Here is a 23,701-nt window from a genome sequence, read left to right as displayed (position 1 = left end):
CCTCCCTCCCATTAAGGCACCACCTGGATTTGTTAATTTAAAAATAGGAGCTCACAGGACAGAGAACTCAACTCCTTAACAATAAATGATAGTTGACTGGAACTCTAACACTCCCTGTAGCTGTTGTCGTATATCAGGCCATCAATACCATCAGGCTCCAAATTCTTGTGGGTTATGTGGTTCATTCCTATAAATTCTCCCCTGAAGCTTTAACACCAACTGACCTTTGAACCTTGATCACGCAGATTGTTCTTAGGTATTGCAGTTTATTTACTGCTGCCTGAGTTTTAACCCACTGCATGTTTATGGATCATTACCACGTACCTGTTACATTTTAATTTACACAACTGAATCCTCACAACAAGCAGCAGCAACGTCAGACAGAAGTAATTGAGTAATCAGTTCCTGTTCAGTGAAACATTCCTTTTATTTTGCAGACAGGGGTTTTATTTTGTTAGATTTCTTATACAAATAGTCTGGATTTTCAGGCCCAGCGCGGTGGGTCCCATCATGGCAGATGCGGCAAGCTGTTCAAAAATCCATTGACTTTGGTGGGACCAGAAGATTACGCCGGTGGGAGGGGCCAGAAAATTCCGGGCATAGCTTTCAGCTTTTCTGTTTATCATTACTGTTCCTATCTATTCATCAAAGTAACATTAGAATTAGTTTCATATTAAAGCTGTTTGTGTCAAGATATCACTGACTCCAACCAATGTAATTGTCTTAATCCACACAAATCTATACCATTGTCATCCCTTCCCCATGACCTGGAACTAAATCGCTGTTCCTTCACTATCACCGGATCAAAACCCTAGAACTCCCTTCCTAACTGCACTGTGGATGTACCTACACCACATGGAGTGCAGTGGCTCAAGAAGGCGGCTCACCACCACCTTCCCAAGGGCAATAAATTAGAGATGGGCAATAACTATTGGCCTTGCTAACGACGCTCGCATCCCTACCAATGAATTAAAAAATACAGCGTCAATCCTGGCTCCGTGACAAAACAACCCCCTTGATTTTTTTTATTCTCATCCTTGTTTTTAAATTATTTCATGAGCATTTATTCCTCCTTACCTCTCTAACCTCCTCCATCCCTAAAACTCTCCAAGACCTCTGCATGCTTCCATTTCTGGGGTTTGAATGCTCCAGCATTGGCAAACATGTCTTCAGTTGCTTTAGGTTCTAAACTCTGGGATTTCCTCCATAAACCACTCTGCCTCTGTACCTCTCCTCTTTAATCACACTCCCTAAAACCTACAAGTTTGATCAAGTTTTTGATCATCGATTCTAATAGCTCCTTATGTGGTTTGGTGCCAAATTGTGTTTGGTGATGCTGCTAAGAGATGTTTCATTCTGTTAATGGTGCTATATAAATGCACAATGTTGTTTTTGTGGCACGTTACAAACTGTCCCTGTGGCTGTACCATTTCTGCCTCCGTGCTAACACACGCCCACCTCAGTGACAGTGCCATGGTGACTCCTGTACTCTGCTAAATATCCCTTTATGTACCCTCTCATTCCGCCTTTATCTGGCTCAGCTGTGTGGGATGGGGGTAAGAGGAATGGGAAAAGCAATAGTAATAGGGGATTCTATAGTTAGATGAGCAGAAACTTTGGGCTGGATTTTGCCATCAGCAAGCAGGGGGTGGGGCCTGCTCGCCGACATGCAAGATGATGTGGGTGGATGTCAGAAGGAACCCCCGACGTCACCGCACCCCATTTAAATTTTCAAGAAGGTGGGGGTGCAGCAAAATCAGCTGTGGGCCCGCTGACCTGTCAGTGGCCAATTGAAGCCATTGACAGGATTATTAAAACAATTAAAGGACCTGCCCGTCCAACATTAAGGCTGGTGGGCAGACCAGGAGCCCCGGCAGCAAATAGAGAAAATGTGAAACCTCATCCAGCGGCGGGATGAGGTTTCATATAGGGTTTTAAAAACTTTAATAAAGTTTTAGTGAAATTTATTAACATGTCCCATCTCGTGATTTTTTTATTTTTCTATTTTTAATATTTGAACAGGTGTAAGTGTTCTCCCTGAGGCAGCACTTAGCCCCAGGGGGATATGCACTCTTTCGTGAGCATGCGTGATAGAGCACACTCTCGCTTTTGAGGAATCCACCCCCCACCACCCCACCCCACCCTGCACAGGAAGCGCACCAGGCGTCACGCTGGGTGGGCCTTAATTGGCCCGCTCACTTAAAATGGTGGCGGGTCCTGCTTCTCTGGCGGGGATCGGCTCCCCGCCCGCCGGAGATTGGGCTGGGCCCACCCACCTGCCCGCCCGGCAGAAAATTCTGCCCTTTGTTTCTGCGGCTGCAGACGTGATTCCAGGATGATACGCTGTCTCCTTGGTGCATAGGTGAAAGATGTCACTGTGTAGCTACAAAGCACTCTGAGGAGGGGAAGGGTGTGGTCCATAGAAAAAAAATCTGGAATTGAAAGCTAGCCTCCGTAATGGGGGCCATGAAACTATCATCGATTGTTTTAAAAACCCATCTCATTCACTAATGTCCCTTAGGGAAGGAAATCTGCCATCTATATCTGATCTGGCCCTCATGTAACTCCAGATCCACAGCAATGTGGTCCTGGAATCACGTCTGCAGCCGCAGAAACAAAGGGCAGAATTTTCTGCCGGGCGGGCAGGTGGGTGGGCCCAGCCCAATCTCCGGCGGGCGGGGAGCCGATCCCCGCCAGAGAAGCAGGACCCGCCACCATTTTAAGTGAGCGGGCCAATTAAGGCCCACCCAGCGTGACGCCTGGTGCGCTTCCTGTGCAGGGTGGGGTGGGGTGGTGGGGGGTGGATTCCTCAAAAGCGAGAGTGTGCTCTATCACGCATGCTCACGAAAGAGTGCATATCCCCCTGGGGCTAAGTGCTGCCTCAGGGAGAACGCTTACACCTGTTCAAATATTAACTGCCCTCTGAAATGGCCGAGCAAAGCATTCAGTTTAAGGGCAATTAGGGATGGGGGCAACAAATGCTTGCCTTGCCAGCGACGCCCATTTCCCGTGAATTAATTTTAAAAATTAGTACCAGTGACACAGAAAGAGGGGTGAGATCCTGCAGACAGATCTTAAGGACATAGGAAAGAGACTAGCAAGCATGACCTCAAAGTTAATAATCTCTGATTGTCCCCGATGCCACACACTAGTGATTATAGAAATAGGAGGACCGTGCAGATAAATGCATAGCTGAAGAAATGGTCCAGTAGGGAGGGGTTTCGTTTCCTGGGAAATTAGGATCAAATCTGGGGGAGGTGGAACATGTACCTTCCAGATGGTTTGGACCTCAGCAGGGGTGGGACATATGTCCTAGTTAGGTGGCTTGCTAGTGGGAAAGGGTTTACATTAATTGGTTGGGGGTGGGAACAGTATGTAGCATTAGAAAGGAGAAAAATGGCCAGAAAGGATTGGGAGAGAGAAATACAGTGAGGTTTACAGTGCATGTACATAAAGGGTTATGAGGATAGTAGGGTAAAATGGTGTAGAGGTAGTTAATTAGCCACGATCCATTCGAATGGCAGAGCAGGCTCAATGGGCCAAATGGCTTAGTCCTGCTCCTATGTTCCTATGTAAATGCACGAAGCATGGTAAATAAGGTTGGTAAACTGCAGGTGCAAGTAGCTACATGAGAATATGATGTTGTGGGGAGAATGCTGACCTGCTCAAAAAGGGATAGGATTGGGTACTAGCTCCCACTGAATACAAGGCGTTGTGAAAGATAGGGATGGAAAAAATAAGAGGAGGGTTCAGTGTTGGGGGTGGTGGTGGTGGAGGGGCTGATTACAGACCAAAAAGCAATTAATGCATTGAGGCAGAGGGCATGACTGAGGTATTAAATGACGACTTTGTATCTGCCTTTACCAAGGTAGAAGATGCTGCCAAAATCATAGTGAAAGAGGAGGTACTGGATGGTTTAAAGTTGATAAAGAGGAGGTATTAGAAAGGCTAGCTCCAGTTAAAGTTGATAAGTCACTAGGGCCAGATGGAATACAACCAAAATGCTGAGGGAAGTATGGGCAGGAATTGTGGAGGTACTGGTCATCATCTTCCAATCCTCCTCAGATATGGGGTGGTGCCTGAGGGATTTTTAAAATTCCTTCACGTGGCTGTTGCTGGCTGGGGTAGTATTTATTGACCATTCCTAATTGTCCTTGAGAAAGTATTGATGAGCCACTTTCTTGAACTTCTGCAATCAATGTGGTGTAGGTACACCCACAGTGCTGTTAGAGAGGGAGTTCCAGGATTTTGACCCATCGTTAGTGAAGGAACGGCGATATAGTTCCAAGTCAGGATGGTGAGTGGCTTGGAGGGGAACTTGCAGGTGGTGGTGTTCCATGCGTCTGTTGCCCTTTTCATTCAAGGTGTAGTGGTCGTGGATTTGGAAGATGCTGTCAAAGGAGCCTTGGTGAGATGCTGCAGTGCATCTTGTAATTGGTACAGATTATTGCCACTGTGCATTGGTGGTGGAGGGAGTGGATGTTGAAGGTGGTGGATATGGTGCCAATCAGGCAGGCTGCTTTGTTCTGGGTGGTGGCAGGCTGCACTCATCCAGAAAAGTGGGGCGTATTCTGTCACACTCCCGACTTGTGCCTTGTGGATGGTCTTTGGGAAGAACCCCCGGCCTCTGACCTGCTCTTGTAACCACAGTATTTATATGGCTAGTCCAGTTCAGTTTCTGATCAATGGTAACCCCCAGGATGTTGATAGTGGGGGATTCAACAATGGTAATGCCATTGAATTTCACGGGGAGATGGTTAGATTCTCTCTTGCTGCAGATAGTCATTGCCTGGCACTTATTTGGCATAAATGTTACTTGCCACTTATCAACCCAAGCCTGAATATGGTCCAGGTCTTGTTGCATATTGACACGGGGTGCTTAGGCTGCTTCAGAGAAGGTGCAAATGGTGTTGAACATTCTGCAATCGTCCACGAACATCCCCACTTCTGACCTTATAATGGAGGGATGGTCATTGATGAAGCAGCTGAACATGTCTAGGCCTAGGACTCTACCCTTAGGAACTCCTGCAGGCATGTCCCAGGACTGAGAAAATTGACGTCCAACAACCACAGTCACCTTCCTTTATGCTAGGTATGACTCCAACCAGTGGAGAGGTTTCCCCCTGACTCCTATTGACCTCAGTTTTCTTAGGGCTCCTTGATGTCAAGGGCAGTCACTCTCACCTCACCTCAGGAGTTCAGCTCTTTTGTCCACATTTGAAACAAGGCTGTAATGAGGTCAGGAGCTGAGTTGCCCTGGCAGAACCCAAACTGAGCATCAGTGAGCAGGTTATTGCAATGTAAATGCTGTTTAATAGCACTGTCGATGACACATTCCATCACTTTAATGATAATCGAGGGTAGACTGATGGGGGAGTAATTGGCCGGGTTGGATTGGTCCCACTTACTGTGGTCAGGACATACCTGGGCAATTTTTCACCTTGCTGGGTAGATGCCAGTGTTGTAGCTGTACTGGAATATCTTAGCTAGAGCATGGTTAGTTCTGCAGCACAAGACTTCAGTATTATTGCCGGAATATTGTCCGGCTGGTAACCTTTGCAATATCCAGTGCCTTCAGCCATTTCTTGATATCAAGTGGAGTGAATTGAATCGGGCTAAAGACTGGAATCTGTGATGCTGGGGACCTCTGGAGGAGACCGAGATGGATCATCCATTTGGCACTTCTGGCTGAAGATGTTTGCAAATGCTTCAGCCTTATCTCTTGTACTTATGTGCTGGGCTCCCCCATCATTGAGGAGGGGGATATTTGTGTACCGTCCTCCTCTGGTTAGTTGTTTAATTGTCCACCATCATTCATGACTGCATGTGGCATGACTACAGGGCTTAGCTCTGATCCATTGGTTGTGGAATCACTTAGCTCTGCGTATCACATGTTGCTTTCACTGTTTGGCATGGAAGTAGTCCTGTGTTGGTAGCTTCAACAGGTTGATACCTCAATGTGAAAGCAGGACTTCATCTCCACTAGGGCTGTGTGGTGGTTACTCCTATCAATACTGTCATGGACAGATCTATCTGCGACAGGTAGATTGGTCAAGACAAGGCCAAGTAGGTTTTCTCTCTTGTTGGTTCCCTCACCACCTGCCGCAGACCCAGTATAACGGCTATGTTCTTTGAGACTCGATCAGTTCAGTCGGTAGTGGTGCTATACCAAGACACTCTTGATGATGGACTTTGAAGTCCCCAACCCAGAGTACATTCTGTGTTCTTGCCACCCTCATTGCTTCTTCCAATTGGTGTTCAACATGGAGGAGCACTGATTCATCAGCTGAAAGGGGGCAGTCAGTGGTAATCAGCAGGAGGTTTCCTTGTCCATCTTTGACTTGATACCATGAGGCAATGTTAAGGACTCCCAACTCCCTCCAGACTGTATACCACTGTACCACCACCTCTGCTGGGTCTGCCCTGCCGGTGGGACAGGACATACCCAGGGATGGTGGTGGTGGTGTCTGGGGCACTGGGCGGACTTTCCTGTGTCATCGGGACATGCTCAGTGGCTTCAGCAGATATTAGCACAAGAAGGACAAAAATTGGTTTCACAACATTGTGAAACCAGTTTACAATTGTCCGCTCAGCCCATCGATGGTGGGATACACGGCCTGTCATCAGGCGTTGGGATCCTCATTATAATACATCTGCATATCATTATAAGGCCAGCCTGCCAGACTCATTCCCGACAGCTGGATCGCAGGCCCATGTCGGCATGATTACAGGCCGACGTGTTTCACAACTACACAAGTGACGGGCACCTGGCGAGCTGCACTTCACTCGGGACTTTGAGGTTTGTTTGCCTTCTTTGCTTCGATCGGCATTCACAGTCATTAGCACCAGGCTTCACAGACAGCACCACATCACTTTTAGGGGGAGCTCATGGGCACCTACCTACCTACCAGACCAGCCATAAGGCGGGGATGGCTTTGTGCGGCTGCAGGGCTAGGGCTTTGCTTGGGGAAGGGACGGGTGGCCTCAGGCAAGGGAAGAGGCTGCAGGGTGAGGGCTGTACTGGGAAGGAGGGTATCCCAGGGTGTGTGTGGAGGGCACAAGTTGATCTGTGCAAGTGGCCTCAAGATGTTGAGGGCTGAGGAGGCAGTCTCCAGAGGAGATGAGGCCTGATGGAGATGTGAGGGTGTGTGTGAAAGAGTGAGTGATGATGATCCTTGAGCTGGCAGTGAGTGAGATGCCGGAGAATGTGTGATGTGCTTGAGTGCGTGAGTTTAGACTGATGAGATGGTTGCCATACCCTGGCTGCACGGATGAGGTCACTCATCCTCTATCTGCATTGGATGGTGAACCTCTTCTGTGCAACATTGGCACTGATCACCACTGCCATTGCCTACCAGGCCAGAGTGGTAATGTTGCTGCCCCTCCTATGGCCAGACTGGGGGGGGGGGGGGGGGCGCGCGCGGGCAGAGGACATCACGGTGTCCAAAAGGCTCTTGAGGGATGCGCCACTAAACCTGAGGGCTGCAGCCTCCTTGCCTTTCAGGGCCATGTCTTATTTGCACAAGTCCTGGGCTGGAAACACCGAGACGTGTGCGCACGGCTGTACTTTAAATGTGGTGCCGGGTGCGATGAAGCGGTGAGATGGCAGCCTGCCAGCTGTTTCCCAGGAGTGCATAATGACTGCGGCGGGTTTGGGACAACATGGTGTGAGAAGCTGCCGTTGCGGCCAGCAGGTTAAATGTCGTTTTATCTGCCCGATACTGCACTTAGTGCAAACCTGGGACGATTCTGCCCATTGTCTGTAAGGTATGATTCCATGAGTATGACTATCTCAGGCTGTTGTTTGACTCATCTGTGGGACAGTTGTCCCAATTTTGGCCCAAGGCCCCAGATGTTAGTAAGGAGGACTTTGCTGCAAGGTGGACAGGGCTGAGTTTGCTGTTGTCATTTCCGGTGCTTAGGTCAATGCCAGGTGGTTTTATTCCTTTTTTTAAGAATACATAGCAGTTCAATACAATTGAGTAGCTTGCTAGGCCATCTCAAAGGGCAATTAAGTGTCAATCACATTGCTGTGGGTCTGGGGTCACAGGTAGGCCAGACCAGGTAAGGGAAGCCAGATTTCCTTCCCTAAAGAGCATTAGTGAATCAGATGGGTTTTTATGACAATTGATGACAGTTTCGTGGCCACTATTACCAAGACTAAATTCCTGATTATATTAATTGAACTTAAAGGCAGTGTTTGTTGTCATTGCCGTGCATGTGCATTTATATCGTTTTACTCCATTACGTCAATGCGAGCAAGCAGCAGCAGCCAGGGCCAAAGGTCGCACTGCTCTAATCATCATGGTCATGTTTTAGCTGGCTAGGTATACCTTACTGGCCTTGTTTTTTTTCTTTATTTTTGACTGGGTCTCTCTGTAATTTGCTAAACTAAAAGTAAAATACTGCGGATGCTGGAATTCTGAAATAAAAACAGGAAAATGCTGAAAAAAAACTCAGCAGGTCTGGCGGCATCTGTGGGAAAGAAACAGGGATAATGTTTCGAGTCCAATATGACTTCTTCAGAGCTGAAGCTGAGTCATATGGACTTGAAACGTTATCCCTGTTTCTCTCTCCACAGACACTGTCAGACCTGCTGAGTTTTTCCAGCATTTTCCTGTTTTTAATCTCTGTAACTGAATTAGTCCATCCAGTTTACAAATTTGTCTTGAACACTTGAGTAGCTGGCAGTGAACTGCTCCTGATCTGCGGAGCTCATTGCCATATAGACACACAGCTGCCTCAAGGAAGGGTGAAGCCCATCCAGGTTAAATAACATGAAAAAGAACATTACTGCATGTAAATGCAGTTTATGCAGAGTTAATTATGAGAAATGACTAACATAATCCCATCCTGTGAACAAATAAAACTGTATTCTCAGAAAAAGGCAGATGGTGATGTCATTGACACATGCATAGAGGGTACTAGTATGCTGGGCACTGGATTTCTTCACATGTGTCAGTGGCTATCTTGCATTGGCAGGAGAAACAGTGGAATTTAAATTCCACCAGCTGCCATTGTGGGATTTGATCCCATATCCGCACAGGATTAGCCCTGGCCATGAGATGACGAGCCCAGTGATATTATCTCTATGCCACCATCTTCCCCTGCAGCTAGGACCTGGAATGCACTGCCTGAGAGGGTGGTAGATTCAGGTTCAATTTTGGCTTTCAAAAGGAAATTGGATAATCACCTGAAGATTTAAAAAATGGCAGGGTTACAGGAAAAGGTTGGGACAGTGGCACCAATTGATTTGCTCTTGCAGAGCTAGCATGAACTGAATGGGCTGAATGGCCTCCTTCTATGCTGTAACTATATGGTCAGAACACTTTTTTCTTCAGCAATCGCAAAAACTAAATAGTTTAATTTCTCCTTGGAATGAACCATGGACGTGTTTCTCAAAAGCTCTGTTATAATTAAGATCTCCCAATATTAAACGTTGATCTTGAGAATAGCATGAGTCCCGCACGGTAGCAAAATCAGCTGATATTCCAAATTGTGTAGGAAATTGAGCTCAAATTCCACCCATTCGACATATTCCAGATTGAGATGTATGCCACACATATTTCAGTCTATAATTATATAAATATTAATATTTTAGAAGCAATAGAAACTGCTGCAGACCTGGCATCCAGGAGCTTGGGATCCAGCGGAGGGTACATCGATCTTACAACATCGTCCACCCTAGTAACAAAGGGGGTAATGAAACAAAATACATTATTGTAAGCTCTATCGATGTGGAGAGAGGACATGATGAATTCTTTGCTCACAGAAAGCAGTGACTAAATGTAGCAATAGTTAAAACAACATAAACAGAATCAAAAACAAAAATTGCTGGAAAAACTCAGCAGGTCTGTCAGCATCTGTGGAGACAAAGCCAAAGTTAATGTTTTGAGTCCATATCCGCATCCACAGTATTTTGCTTTTAACATAAACAGAATGTTGGAATACATAAGCAAATTATTTTGATTAACTTAAATTTGTATTCTCTTGGTACCTTCTTATCTACCTGTGGAAATAATCTTGTAACTCTTCATAATCTTTAAGGTAGCCCTCAGCTTCACATAATCATAGACATAGTCCTTCACTTCTCAGCTTCCTTCACTATTGTAACCCATCATCTTTGGTAGAATTCTAGTGAACCTACATTGTACCTTTTCCATTGCTGCTATATCCTTCCTATAAGGGAATGCACAATACGGTGCCCTTATCCAGGCCTATGACTAGTCTCCAAACAAGACCAAATCCATTGAGATTAGTCCGCTTGCTCATGTCATCCTACTGCATTTGCTTGACTGAATATCTACCAGCTTCCTCACTGCTGTAGCTTAAAGAAAAGAACAAATTTGTTTAAAAATGATTATGGGGAAAGTACTTGTAAATCCTGGCTCTCTCTCTTCCGTAGAATTTCCTCTTTGAATTACAACTTCTAACATACTGTCAGATTTTCCATCACAAAATAGCTTTGAAATTAACTAATACACATTGCCGAAAGGTGAAGTGAATTGAGATAGGAGCAAGACTTCAGTACTGTGAGATGAAGTATAGACATCAAGTTATTTTCAAAAAGTGAAGATGAGGAGAGCAAGGAGGCGGAATACAAGTGTTTACAAGTCTGAAAACAAGTGATAAGATGGAAATTGAGAAGCTCTTCCTGTGATCCCAGGGTATTTCATGGTTTAATGAAGTCCTGGGCTTTAGGAAGTCTCAGATGGATCTGAAGTAGTGGCCTGTGCACTTTTCCCTGATTCCCACTTGGAGACCCTGGGAATGCTCATCAGCAGTGAAAGACCAGTGTCTAACCCACAGCATCAACCCAACTTCCACCATACCTTGTATCTCCTTATGGTAGTGGCCCTTTAAACCCATCACTGAAGGAAGATCAGCTCTGCAGATTCATCCTATTGATTAATGTCTGCGCGTGCATAACAAGGTAATTTGAGCTGCTCTGTTGTGCTATTCCAAGAGAGGTCCTTCTCACCTTGGACTAATCCGCTTTGCCACCACAATTATGTCGCTCAGCCTGGCTGGCGATTTAATCTTTGCCCCTGATCCCATCGTCATGGCAACAAGTTTCTCAGTTAGAGTATGACATATCTGTAAAACAGGAGTATAGAAGAATCAACAACTGTGAAGGTTGGCTTTTTTTAAATACTCAAAGCAAAGAATCTAAAAATGACAAAACAAAATTTGCCCTCAGATGTGACATTTTGTTTTCTAATTAAAAATGTTATTGGGTGATTGACACATCAAATCTTTCATTCAGTGCCAGGGGATTACCAAACCCATGGAATCTCACCATCGGTTTCTGTATAGTCTGATTGGGCCCAATTTTAACTCTGTGTAAGTGAATGGGTTTCGAGTGAATTAAAATCTCACCAGTGACTCTCTGGTTCCTCTGCAACATTGTGACACATACTCTTGTCACAAGAGAAGGCCCTAACCGGAGTGAGTTCAGATGTCAGTGGAGACTCGACAGGTGTAAATGCAAGTGAAGAATGAAAATTATATCCGGCCTGGATTGTCTCCATCCAACCGTGTTCTGTATCTGCTTAGTTTGTAGACTATCACTGTTAGATGCACTGAGGACAATTGCTAATGATTTAATGATTAAATTCACAGTCTCCAAATTCACATTTTGAAGAAATATAATGCAACTTTGTAATTCATCTTTTCTCCTGCACTTGCTGCTGTGCTGTGCCAAAATGAGAAAGCGACTCGATAGGATAGACACAGAAACTATTGTCTTCTGGCAGGGAGCTCCACAATACGATAGCACAATCTTAAACTTAGAGTTAGGTTACTTAAAAGGAAAATCCTAAAGCACATTTTCACACACAAGGTAGTGGAAATCTCACTGTCTCACCCCAAAGGCTGTGGATGCATCATCAATTAGAGATTTCAAGCCTAATATAGATTTTTGTTCGGTAAGGGTATGAACGATATGAAGCTAAGCTGGGTAAGTGGAATTAAGGTACAAATCAGCCATGATCGAACTGAATAGCATTCTCCTGCTTCAACGTTCCTAATATAGGACTTGGGGCCGGATTTTCACTAACGAGGCAGGAAGCTCAAGTCATCGGCAGACCTATCTTCTTAATAATGGCCCCCACATGCACTGCACTCAGGGGGCAGGGGTAGGGTCAAGGTGGGCTCACTGCTCCTGGAAGCAGTTTGTACGTGGCCATGGAGGCATGTACGTGCCAAGGTGGGCTGGTTAGAAGGCCTCCCTCAGCTCTTTGGGTCTTCATCCCAGTTGTAGTAAAGGCCGTTAGGCCCACCAGACCTTAATCCTAAAGCCCCCTCAACACCCACCCACTCCCTATGCCTCCATGCCCACTCACCTATTATGCACAGAACCAAAGAGCCTTATAATAACAATGGCAAATCTTGAAATACTCATAAGAAATATTCATTCTGAAATCTGCCTTGAAAAAGAATTGCTGTACTTACAACCTTATAAAAGTGCCTATCGGACATTGCCAATCATATTTTCAATAACAGAAGCTTTATCCAGCTTCACACCTCTTACTCTTGTCCAAATAAACATAGAGACAGTGAAAAACAGGTAAAAGAAAGAGTAACATATTATAACCTTATCTAGATGTAAATTAATCAAAACCAACACCACTCCTCAGGCTGTCTAAACAGGCTCCTGCTGAGCTAATCCATGAGTGAGATTTGGAACTCAGCCAATCTTTCATAGTGAGGCCATCTGGGAAATGTATTAACTGAAACAGATGGCCAAAATCATGAGCATTTCAAGACTTGCTATGGTCACTATATGGCTCATTGGTTCAATACATATTGCATAATGGGGAATGGAGGGCCTGGGAAGGGCGTGGAGGTGGCATGGGGAGATGGAGGTGACATGTGGGTATGGAGGGGGCATGGGGAGATGGAGGTGACATGTGGGCTTGGAGGGAGCATGGGAAATGGAGGGGACATTAGTAAAACCTTTTAAACATACCTTTCAAAAGGTTTCCAAGTCCAGACTGTGGTTCACGTCTCCTCTGTGGGGCCTTGAAACATGAGGCCTCAAAAAGGCCCAGCTCCACAAAAATTATCCCCAACCAGCAAAAATTTCCAGTGCTGGGAATGGGGGTGGGAATCCCGGAATCAGGTCCTACCCACCATTTTTAAAGGCCTCTGGAGTTAGCCTGACCGCGCTAAAACCTGGCCCTCAGTCTCTAGTGAAAATTGACACAATTCTTACCTTAAGAATCTCAATACAGTGTGACACCAAACCCCTAGAAAATAGAAGTCTATTTTAGTTACACAGATTCAACAACAGCTCATATTTATATAGCACCTTTAATGTAAGGTCCCAAGCCACTTCGTAGGAGCATTATAAAACAAAGTATGGCATTGAGCCACATGAGGAAATATTAGATCAGATGACCGAAAGCTTGGTCAAACAGGTAGGTTCTAAGAAGTGTCTTAAAGGAGGAAAGTGAGGTAGAGGGGCAGAGTGGTGTTGGGAGGGAATGCCAGAGTTTGGAGCCTAGACAACTGAAGATGTGGCCAGCCATGGTGCAGCAATTATGATTGGGAATGCATAAGAGGCCAGAATTAGAGGAGCACAGCTATCTCAGAGGGTGGTGAGGCTGAAGAAGATTACAGGGTTAGGGATGGGCAAGGCCATGTAGGAATATGAAAATAAGGATTAGAATTTTAAAATCAAGATGCTGCTTGACTGGGAGCCAATGTAGGTCAGTGAGGTCAGGGATGATAGGGGATCAAGACCTGCTGCAGATTAAGACATGGGCAGCAGTGATTTGGATGACCTCAAGTTTATGGAGGGTAGAATGTGGGAGGCAAACCAGGAGTGCATTGGAATAGTCAAGACTAGAGCGGCAAATGAGCTGAGATTTATAAATTCACATGTTCACATATAAAATTCAGTCAAATACACACAGATATACTCAACTAGCCAGAAGAGTTTCCCACACTTTGCCACACATTACCGGAGCACAAAGAGAAAATGTTCTTCTTGTCCAAAGCATCTCACAAACACTGACTGACCTCCTGACTACTTCCAGCATTATGTGTTTTTGTTTCTTTACATGTTTTGTTCGTGTTTCATTTTAAAATGTGTTCCTCGTATCCATGTTTGTAGAATGTATTCATCAGAAACCAGGAATTCAGTCTTTCGCCATTGCTGAGTTCCAGCACCACGTTAAGTTGAAAACCAGTGGTGTCAAATTTGAAACATGAGGGCTCCTTCACTGTTAGTAGGGCCTTAATGATAAATGCAGTTACAGGCTAAACTCAGATTTAGATCATCATAAAATGTTACCAATCACCTGATAAAGTCCTACAAAGGTTGGCACAATGCACAATGGTCTTGATTTTCTGATCAACATTATTTTAACACCAGCAAAACACATTTATTTCAAAGAAGCTGCTGTTCACATACAAATAATCCCAACTGGAAAATCAAGCTTAATGTCACTATTGGACTAAAGACACTTGGGATTAATCCCTAAATACAGGTGAATTTTCAATCTTAGCCTCACTACTACAGGAGACACCAATCAGGTGTCAGGCATTTCCTGACATGGAATGGGGAAGGAGGAAGGCAAATCAAACAAGGATTGGACACTAAGCCATTTTTGTTCATCTCCTGGTAACTAAAGAAAGAACTTGCATTTAGATCACACCTTTTACAACCAGACGACATCCCAAAGCACTTTACAGCCAAATAAGCACTTTTGAAGTGTAGTCACTGTTCTAATGTAGGATTGACAGCAGCCAATTTGTGCACAGCAACTTCTCACAAACAGCAATGAGATAATGACCAGGTAATTTTTTTTTAGTGGTATTGGTTGAGGGATAAATATTTGTCAAGACACAGTAAGACCTCCCCTTGCACTTCTTCAAAATGGTGCCACAGGATCTTTTACATCCAAATGAGAAGGCAGACCAGGCCCCAGTTTAACATCTCATCCAAAAGACAGCACCGACAAGAGTGTAGCATTCCCTCAGTGGGCACTGAAGTACCAGCCAAGTCTTTGGTGGTTGTCTAGAAGCAGGTGACCTACCTGCTATTTGGATGCAGTAGGCTTGGCCTGGTGGGGAATACACAATATTTATTGTTCTTTCACCTGAGATCATGAGAAAGATGTGCTCAATGTTTGTTCAGGCAACATTGGTAAATCAGCAATAAAGGAACATGCAGTACATACGAGGCATCCTCTATCCAGTCTTCGTTTTCCAGAATTGCCTCAATGTGAGGGTTTGTGATAACAACATCATCCAGTTCCAGTTCGGAGGGTTCACTCTGGGTTTCCATTGCACCAATCAGATCCACTGTAGGCCTGTGAAACAAAATAAACCATTAGGTAAATCAGAAATTTTGAATAATACATTCGGGGAAGTGGGTGCAGCACTAATGACAGTGAGTAGTTGAGTTGGGCAATCCAAGTATTAAGCCCTTGTCTATTCTAAGATGGTCTTGGTTTCAGCCTAGGTGGAAGATAGATATTACACTAGGCTAAGCCCTCCTGGCTTAGCAAGGGGGAAATTGAAAAGGGTTCTGAGCCTTGGCTGTTCCAGTGATCCCTGATAGAAGTGGATATGTGTGGATGTTAGGGAAGGGTTTGGATGTAGTTGAATATATTTCCAATACTTTGGTGTAAAAATTCATCTGGGCCCATTTCCCATCTTGATGCCTGCATAACGCTAAAGCTTAATAATTAGCAATGGGCCTCCGGGTTTATTCACAGCTAATTGTTACAATTGGTGAGGGTCATTTTCCACAAGACAAGTTTTTAACTTTTCTGCCAGTTAAGTTTTAATCAATGATACATTCGTTCCTTTTATCAAAATAATAGAGAACAGCAATGAGATGAATGTCCAGCGTCTTTAGGGAGGGGAGGATTGTTGACCAGGAAACTTGCTTGTCAAATGTAACCATGAGATCTTTAATTTTCACCTGCAGACATCAACTCTCAGTTTAACATCCCAGCTCAAGGAAGGCACCTCTGACAGTGCAGTACAGCTCCCTCTGTGCCAGAGTGTCGGCCTAGATTATTGGCCTCACCGCCTGGTGCGGGATTCAAACACACAACCAACTGCCCCAGAGATACAAGACTTGAGCCAAACCAACATGTTACAGGTCAAAACATGCAATATTAAAAACAAATGGCCACTGCATTGCCACTTCAAACTGCCAATCAACAAGAAACCTGGTCGGGATGAAGGGAAAAAAGAGCAGCTACTGGATGTCCTAGCATTAACCCATTGACACAGAACTAGAAACTATAAGCTCCTTTGTACGTCACTCTCCACAATGGTATAAGGAACAGGCTCTTTCAATGCTCTTATCCTTCTATATATCCAGCAGAGGGAGTCCGTCAACAAGAGCGACAATAGCAGAAATCTAAAAGACAGTCCCTTCACAAAAAGAGTTGTGAGTAACTGTGGTTTCAATGACCACTGGTGTAGTTTATTCTAAGTTTATTTGTGCAGCCTTTTTAATGAACTGATTTCTCCTTTGTTCTTCTTTGGCTATTTTTAGAATTTCTAGTCACAATTGAGAATTTTCATGTGAACACTCTCCTCAGTGAGCTGATTTACTATGTGACTCATGGTTCATGATTCATTGTTTGTCTCAGATGAAAACCAAAGTCTTTAAGCAAACAGTGTTAATATTTAACCCAGTTCTATGACACTGAGCTGGTAGGTGTGGTCCAAGCTATACATATCAGTTTGAGAATTTAAGCCTGGCCTTTTATCACAAAGCTACAACAAGTGTTTCCTTTAAGATAATGAATGTCTGCAAATGATTGTAATATTCATTGATTGTATTGATACACCTTGTGATACATGATGTAAAAGTTGAACCTGATTGTACTTTTGTGATGGCGATTTTGAAATGGTTTGGAATGTTCTTCCAGATATTTTATGAATAAAGTATATTTTTCAAAAAAACCCTGCACTTTAGCAAACTTCAGTCTGTTGTTTGAAGGCCACGGAAGGTTTGGAGATAGAGGTCCAAATATGCCGTTATCCAGATCATCAGAGACTGGACTTAAGTTAGGAGATGCACGTCTGGATCCCATGGAAGTCCTGACGCACACACATGTGCAAGAATTGCCTGGGAAGTTTAAGCGCTTCCGATGGGCTGCTTTCCACTGCCCAGGATCCCCTGCAAATGTCTCCAATCCCGAGCTCAGTGCCAGAGACTCTGGTCTGATATACTTCCCCGGGAAATGTTACGGTGATTAATACTTGCTTTAACTCAGTGATTAGCCGGTGTAACTCAACTGAGCACTACAATCAATCCTTCCCCCCAGGCATACTCCCAACCCGACCTGAATACACCCCACCGCCACCAACCATCGGACTACCCCCCAACGGTCTGACTACCCCCGACCCAATCCAACTACCCCAACCACCTGGCTACTACTCTGATCATTCAACTAACCCCTGCACCCAACTAACCCCCAAGGGCCTGACTACCCTTTACCCGATCCGACTACCCCCGACCACCTGGCTACTACTCTGATTATCCAACTACCACCCACCGACCACCCGACTATCCATCCCCACTAGACTACCCTCCCGGCCACCTGGCTTACCCCTTTGACCACCTGACTACCTCTGACCCAACCATCCACTCGATCTGTACATCCACCCACCAACTCATTTACTGAAAGACTTGGACCTTTAAAAACTTGCCTGGATAGAATAGCTACTGTCGTGAAAAGGTATGATGGGGTGTGGGGGGGTGGGAGGTGTCCTTTCTTAGTCCATCTTTTCTTCCATTGGAGAGGCTGCACTGACCCATCAATGCTAGAGTCAGGATCAGAAGTCCTGGCTGAAAAATCACAAAAAGGTCAGTTCGTAGAAATCGTCACAGACAGCATCGATGCATTCAGCATCAACACTGACTGCAGGATCTGGGCCATAATATGTTTAAAATTTTGCAAATTAGTAGAAAAGCTCATCGTTTAACTCTTGTACAGTTGAATGTTTAAACTTCATGAGGTGTATGATAAAATGTTCTGACTGATGTTGGATATCTGGCGAGGCGCAGGTAGAGTAAAATCAGGCCTATTAGCTCTCCTGAAGCAGGTAGGAGTGATTTCATGGAGCTTGTGAACTCCCAGCCTACTGCTTTTAAGCACACACTTCCACTGTGGGCAATGAAGGTGGAAGAAAGAAGGGTTGGTGAACCAAAAACACAAAGAGCATTGTGGGAATATGGTGCAGTAGCAATAACACGAAAGCGGCTTAAAAATGGTGAGACTGGGTGCTTAATATATAAGGGTAGAAAGTGTTCAGAAAAGATAGGGAAAGAAAAAGGAAGCCATACTGATTAGAGAAGACATCGCAATGTTGGAAAGAGAGGATATCCTTGAGGGGACAAGGCCAGAATCCATTTGGTTAGAGCTGAAAAGCCAAAAAGACATGGCCATGCTATTGGGGAAATTCTATAGGCCTCCATAATTACAGGAGAGAGATAGAGGTACAAATCTGCTGGGGAAGTCACATAGCGTGGCGATAGTGAGGCACTTTAATTACTGAAATATTGATGTGTTATCAATATGTTAGAGTAAAGGGGAGGAGTTTCTAAAATGTGTTCATGAGAACTTCCTTGATTAGTATGTTTTCAGCTCAACCAGAAAAGAAGCATTGCTGGATCTGGTGCTGAGAAATGAGGTGGGCCATGTGGACTAAGTGTCTGTGGGGAACTTGGGTAAGTATGATCATCACATCATAAGGTTTAGATTCGTAATCAAGAAGAGAATGTAATGGCGGTCAACAGAAAAGGGAACTCAAAAATCCTCTACCAGCATGTAAATAGTAAGCAAGTAGTAAGAGGTAGAGTGGGTACTATTAGGGATAAAGAGAGTGATATATGCGTAGAGACCCAGGACAAGTCCAAAATACTTAATGAGTTCTTTGTATCGGTGTTTAATAGGGAAGAGGAATCTGACAGGGTATCAGTAGAAGTGGAGATAGTCGATGTAACGGATTGGGTGAAAATTGAGAGGCAGGAGATTCTGGAAAGGCTGGCTATACTCAGGCTAGATTTCTCACTTGGTCCAGATTTTCTTTTCATTCATTCATGGGATGTGGGCTTCGCTGGCTGGGCCAGCATTTATTGCCCATCCCTAGCTGCCCTTGAGAAGGTGGTGGTGAGCTGCCTTCTTGAACCGCTGCAGTCCATGTGGTGTAAGTACACCCATGGTGCTGTTGGAGAGGGAGCTCAAGGATTTTGACTCAGTGACAATGAAGGAACGGCGATATATTTCCAAGTCAGGGTGGTGAATGACTTGGAGGGGAACTTCCAGGTGGTGGTGTTCCCATCTACCTACTGACCTGTCCTTCTAGGTAGTAGTGGTCATGGGTTTGGAAGGTGCTGTCAAAAGAGCCTTGGTGAATTCCTGCATTGCATCTTGTAGATAGTACACAGTGCTGCCACTGTGCGTTGGTGGCTGAGGGAGTGAATATTTGTGGATGTGGTGACAATCAAGCGGGCTGCTTTGTTCTGGATGGTGTCCTTGAGTAGGAGGGAGTGGGGTAAAGATAGCAGAAGGTCTTGCCTTAATCTTCCAATCTTCCCTGGATACAGAGAGGATTGGAGAGTGACAAATATGACACCCTTATTCAAGAAAGGATGTAACGTCAATCCCAGCAACTACAGGCCAGTTAGTTTATCATCAGTAGTAGGTAAGGTTTTGGAGTCTATAATCAAGGAAAAAAATTAGCAGGCACTTGAAGAGGTTTGAGTTAATTAAGGAAAGTCAGCATGGATTTGTAAAAGGCAGATCATGCTTGGCTAATCTAATTGATGTTTTTGAAAAAGTAACAGAAAAGGTTGACGAAGGTAATGCAGTGAATGTTGCCTATATGGATTTTGAGAAGGCATTTGACAAAGTACCACATAAAAGGTTGGTTAACAAAATTGAGTTTTATGGAATAGGGGGGTCGGTATCAAGTTGGCTTAAAAAATTGGCTTAATGGCAGAAAACAGCGAGTTGCGGTAGATGGTTGTTTTTTGGACTGGAAGGTGGGAGACAATGGTGTTCCCAAGAATCAGTGCTAGGATCACTGCTTTTTTTGCTATATATAAATATATATATTTATATTGGAGATGGGAATATGGAGTAAAATTTTGAAATTTGCCAAGGCAATCTTGGAGGAGTGGCAAACAGTGAGGGCGATAAGAGCCACCTGCAAAAGGACTTAGATAGACTGGCAGAAATGGGCAGACAAGTGGCATTTGGAATTCAGTTCAAAGAAGTGTGAGGTGTTGCTTATGGCAAAAGGGAAAGGGAGAGGCAATGTAGAGTTAATGGCACAATTCTGCAGCGTGGGCAGGAACAGAGGAACATATGGCTGCATGTGCATCAATTTTTGAAGATGGCAGGACATTGTGAGAGAGTGGTTAGTCTAGCATATGGTATTCTGGTTTTTATAAATAGAGGCATTGAGTACAAATCAGGAAAGTTATGCAGAAACTTTATAAGGCTCTGGTTAGGTCCCAGCTAGAGTACTGAATCCAGTTCTTTAGGAAAGATGTGAAAGCTCTTGAGAGGGTGCAGAGGAGATTTACCAGAATGGTTCCAGGGATGGAGGATATTAGTTACAAGGTTGGGTTGGAAAGGCTGGGGTTGCTCTTCTTGGAGCAAAGGAGATTGAGGGGAGATTTGATAAGAGGGGTGCAAGATTATGTCAGGCTTAGATAAGTTATACAAGAAAAATACTCTTCCCATTAGCTGATGTACAAGCACTAGGGGGCACAGGTTTAAGCTTTGGGCAAGAGATGCAGGGGGAATATCAGGAAGAACATTTTTATGTAGTGAGTGGTGACCTGGAACCTACTGGTTATATCTGAAACAATCAATGATTTTGAAAAGAAATTGGTTGGGTACTCAAAGGAAATAAGCTTTAAAGGGCTATGGGGATCGAGCGGGAAGTGGAACTGACTGGTTTGCTCCGTGGGGAACTAGTATGGACTTGATGGGCTGAATAGCCTCCTTCTGCGCCATAAATGACCCTATGACCCTATAAGGAATAAGTTTGCATTCATAGTGAGTATTTCACATTTATAGGGAATGTTCCAAAATGCTTTGAATCCAATGAACATCATTACTTTTAGTCAATGCTGTGTGGGCAAATGCAGAAGCTAATTTCTATTTGTTATAGAGCTATAGGTATATCCTAGCTTCCATTTCAGTAATGGATGCTCTGTATTAAACCTATGAAATCCCTTTGGGCTGACTGCCCTCCTCCTGCGAATTAACAGCTTCTGGTAGTAGTTTTAATGATCTTTGCAGCTGAATGAATATTAGCACTAAAATTAACTGAGCCAATTTCAAAATGGATTAGGCCTCAGGCCTAGTTGGCACTTACTTCGAGTCAAACTGGTGCAACAGGTTGCTGGGCTGACAATAACGGTGTCTGCAGACAACCACAAGAGCTACAAAGGAGGCCAGGAAAATAGTCGCAAGGACCCCAATTGCTACTATAACCACCGTCTCCATGGCAATTAACACTGGAGAAATGTTTTAAATTGGATGAGGCTCCGTCTTTGTATTGTTGTCCTCTCACTTTGCTATGGCTTCATTGTATCTGAAATTCAAATAAGAAAGACATTTCATTTACTTCAATATCAAGTAAATACAGAATAAAATATATTCTGAAGGGAACGCGGAAGCAAGGGGATCTGGAGGTATATGTGCACAAATTGTTTAAGGTGGTGGGGGAGCAAGCAGTTAAAAGGCACATGGAATCTTGGGCTTTATAAATAACAGCATAGAGTACATAAGCAGGGAAATTATGGTGAACCTTTATAAAGCACTGATTCGGCCTCAACTGGCGCGTTGTGTCCGATTTTAAGCATCACATTTTAGGAAGAATTTAAAGGCATTTGAGGGTGCAGAAAAGATTTATGAGAATGGCTCCAGGGATAAAGAACTTCAGCCAGGTGGTTATAGATTGGAGAAGCTGGGACTGTTCTCCTTAGAGAAGAGAAGGTTGAGATAGGATTTGATGGAGTTTTTCAAAATCACGAGGGGTCTGCATGGACAGGCAGAAAATGTTCCCATTGGCAGAAGGGTTGAGAACCAGAGGACACCGATTTAAGATGAATGACAAAAGAATAAAAGGTGATATAAGGATTAACTTTTCTTACAAAGCAAGTAGTTAGGATTTGGAATACAATGCCTGAGAATGTGGTGGAGACAGATTAAAACATGGGTTTCAAAATAGAATTGGGTAATAACCTGAACAGAAACTTTTGCAGGGCTATGGAGAAAAAGTCTCGCTAAGTTGCATTTCCAGAGAGATGGCACAGACCCAATGGGCCAAATGGCCTCCTTCTGTGAAGTAACCATTCTATGATTCTATGGGCGGGATTTTCCAGCCCTGCCTGCCGCTGGGATCATCCGGTCCTGCAGCAAGTTAATGAACTCTTGGCTGGGCCGCCGCATCTCCCATGGTGGGTCCCGCCTTGACGGAGCTGGAAATTCCCGGCCTATGATTCTATCTGTCATGGTAAGGACGCCTGGTACGGCAGTGGGTAGCGCCCCTGCCTCTGAGCCAGAAGCTCCGATTCAAGCCCCACTCCAGCACTTGATGCCAAGTAAGGTGCATTCATAATGCGGACAAACAGGTTGAGTACCAATCTAAAAATCCATCCAACACACGCCAAGGGCAGGTGGTAAGAGTGGGAGAGATCCCTGGTCAGCCATGATACGGAAAGAATGTTGCAGCCTGTACCATCGCTATCCATAGCTCCAGGCCATAAGACATAGGAGCAAAAGTAGGCCATTCGGGCCATCGAGTCTGCGCTGCCATTCAATGAGATCATGGCTAATCTGCTAATCCTCAACTCTACTTTCCTGCCTTTTCCTCATAACCCTTGATTCCCTTACTGATTAGCAATTCAGACTCCTTGTGTGGGAGGGGGATGGCTGGCTGGATGACTGGTGTGGGTCAGATTTGTCCCAAAAACATGAGGTTCAATCTCCATTCCACGGTGGAATTGGGACTTGCCTCCTCCCTGTACCCAATGTGGATTCAAGGTGCTGTGGATCAAAATTGCCTTCAGGCAGAGAACTGAGGAAGAAGGATATGTCATGGTCATGAAATCGAAAGTATGCATTCATTTAAGTAATGTGATCAAAGCGTTTCAAACAAATTGCACACTGAATTTTCTTTACATATAGTGGCTGTTGATATGTAGTCAAGTGTGGCATCCAAACTGTGACTGTTATCTCCCATAAACAGCCATGAGATGAACACTTAATCTATTTTTTTTTGGTGCTGCTGTTGATTGAGGGGGAATCTTGGCTAGGATACTGGGAGAATTCTCAGCTCCAATGTAAAAAAAGCCTTGCAGCAGGAGAGACAGTTTGAAATAAGTAATCAGGACTAACAGACCAATAACTGAGCGAGTACTAACAAAGCAATGAGCCTGAAGAAGGGCTACTGAATTATAATATCTTGTACTAGGTTGGATTATTTTACAGATACTGATCCACAATTATTTTCTTTTTCAAGTGGATGATGTATGTCAGTATTTAAAATACACAAGAGCATAGATTAAAGATAAAGAATAATTGCTTTTGCAGGGCATTATTTTCTGGTTGTGCATTTAGTGCTTTGAGATTATTTGGGTTTTGCTGTCAGTCATTACACAATAGTAAACATGAGACAGATTCCTGTTAGAAACAGTTTAATG

The 23,701-nt window shown here is 44.3% G+C and overlaps 1 protein-coding gene across 6 annotated transcripts in view; it reads right to left on the bottom strand.

Annotated features, from left to right (window-relative positions):
- tmem98 (transmembrane protein 98) overlaps window positions 1-23,701 on the bottom strand; it is a 66,637-nt gene that overhangs the window by 5,031 nt on the left and 37,905 nt on the right. For all 6 annotated transcript variants that reach the window (XM_041217531.1, XM_041217532.1, XM_041217534.1 and 3 more), the window contains 5 exons: window positions 21,370-21,588; window positions 15,189-15,320; window positions 13,217-13,250; window positions 10,982-11,097; window positions 9,625-9,684 (listed from right to left, as the gene is read on the bottom strand). In XM_041217531.1, coding sequence (XP_041073465.1) covers window positions 9,625-9,684; window positions 10,982-11,097; window positions 13,217-13,250; window positions 15,189-15,320; window positions 21,370-21,500 — 473 coding nt within the window. In that variant the 5' untranslated portion in view covers window positions 21,501-21,588. The remainder of the gene's footprint in view (window positions 1-9,624; window positions 9,685-10,981; window positions 11,098-13,216; window positions 13,251-15,188; window positions 15,321-21,369; window positions 21,589-23,701) is intronic.

Source organism: Carcharodon carcharias, chromosome 23 (genome assembly GCF_017639515.1).
Source record: "Carcharodon carcharias isolate sCarCar2 chromosome 23, sCarCar2.pri, whole genome shotgun sequence".
NCBI lineage: Eukaryota > Metazoa > Chordata > Chondrichthyes > Lamniformes > Lamnidae > Carcharodon > Carcharodon carcharias.
The sequence above is the reverse complement of the archived record's forward strand: the minus strand, read 5'-3'. Positions and strand labels throughout refer to the sequence as shown.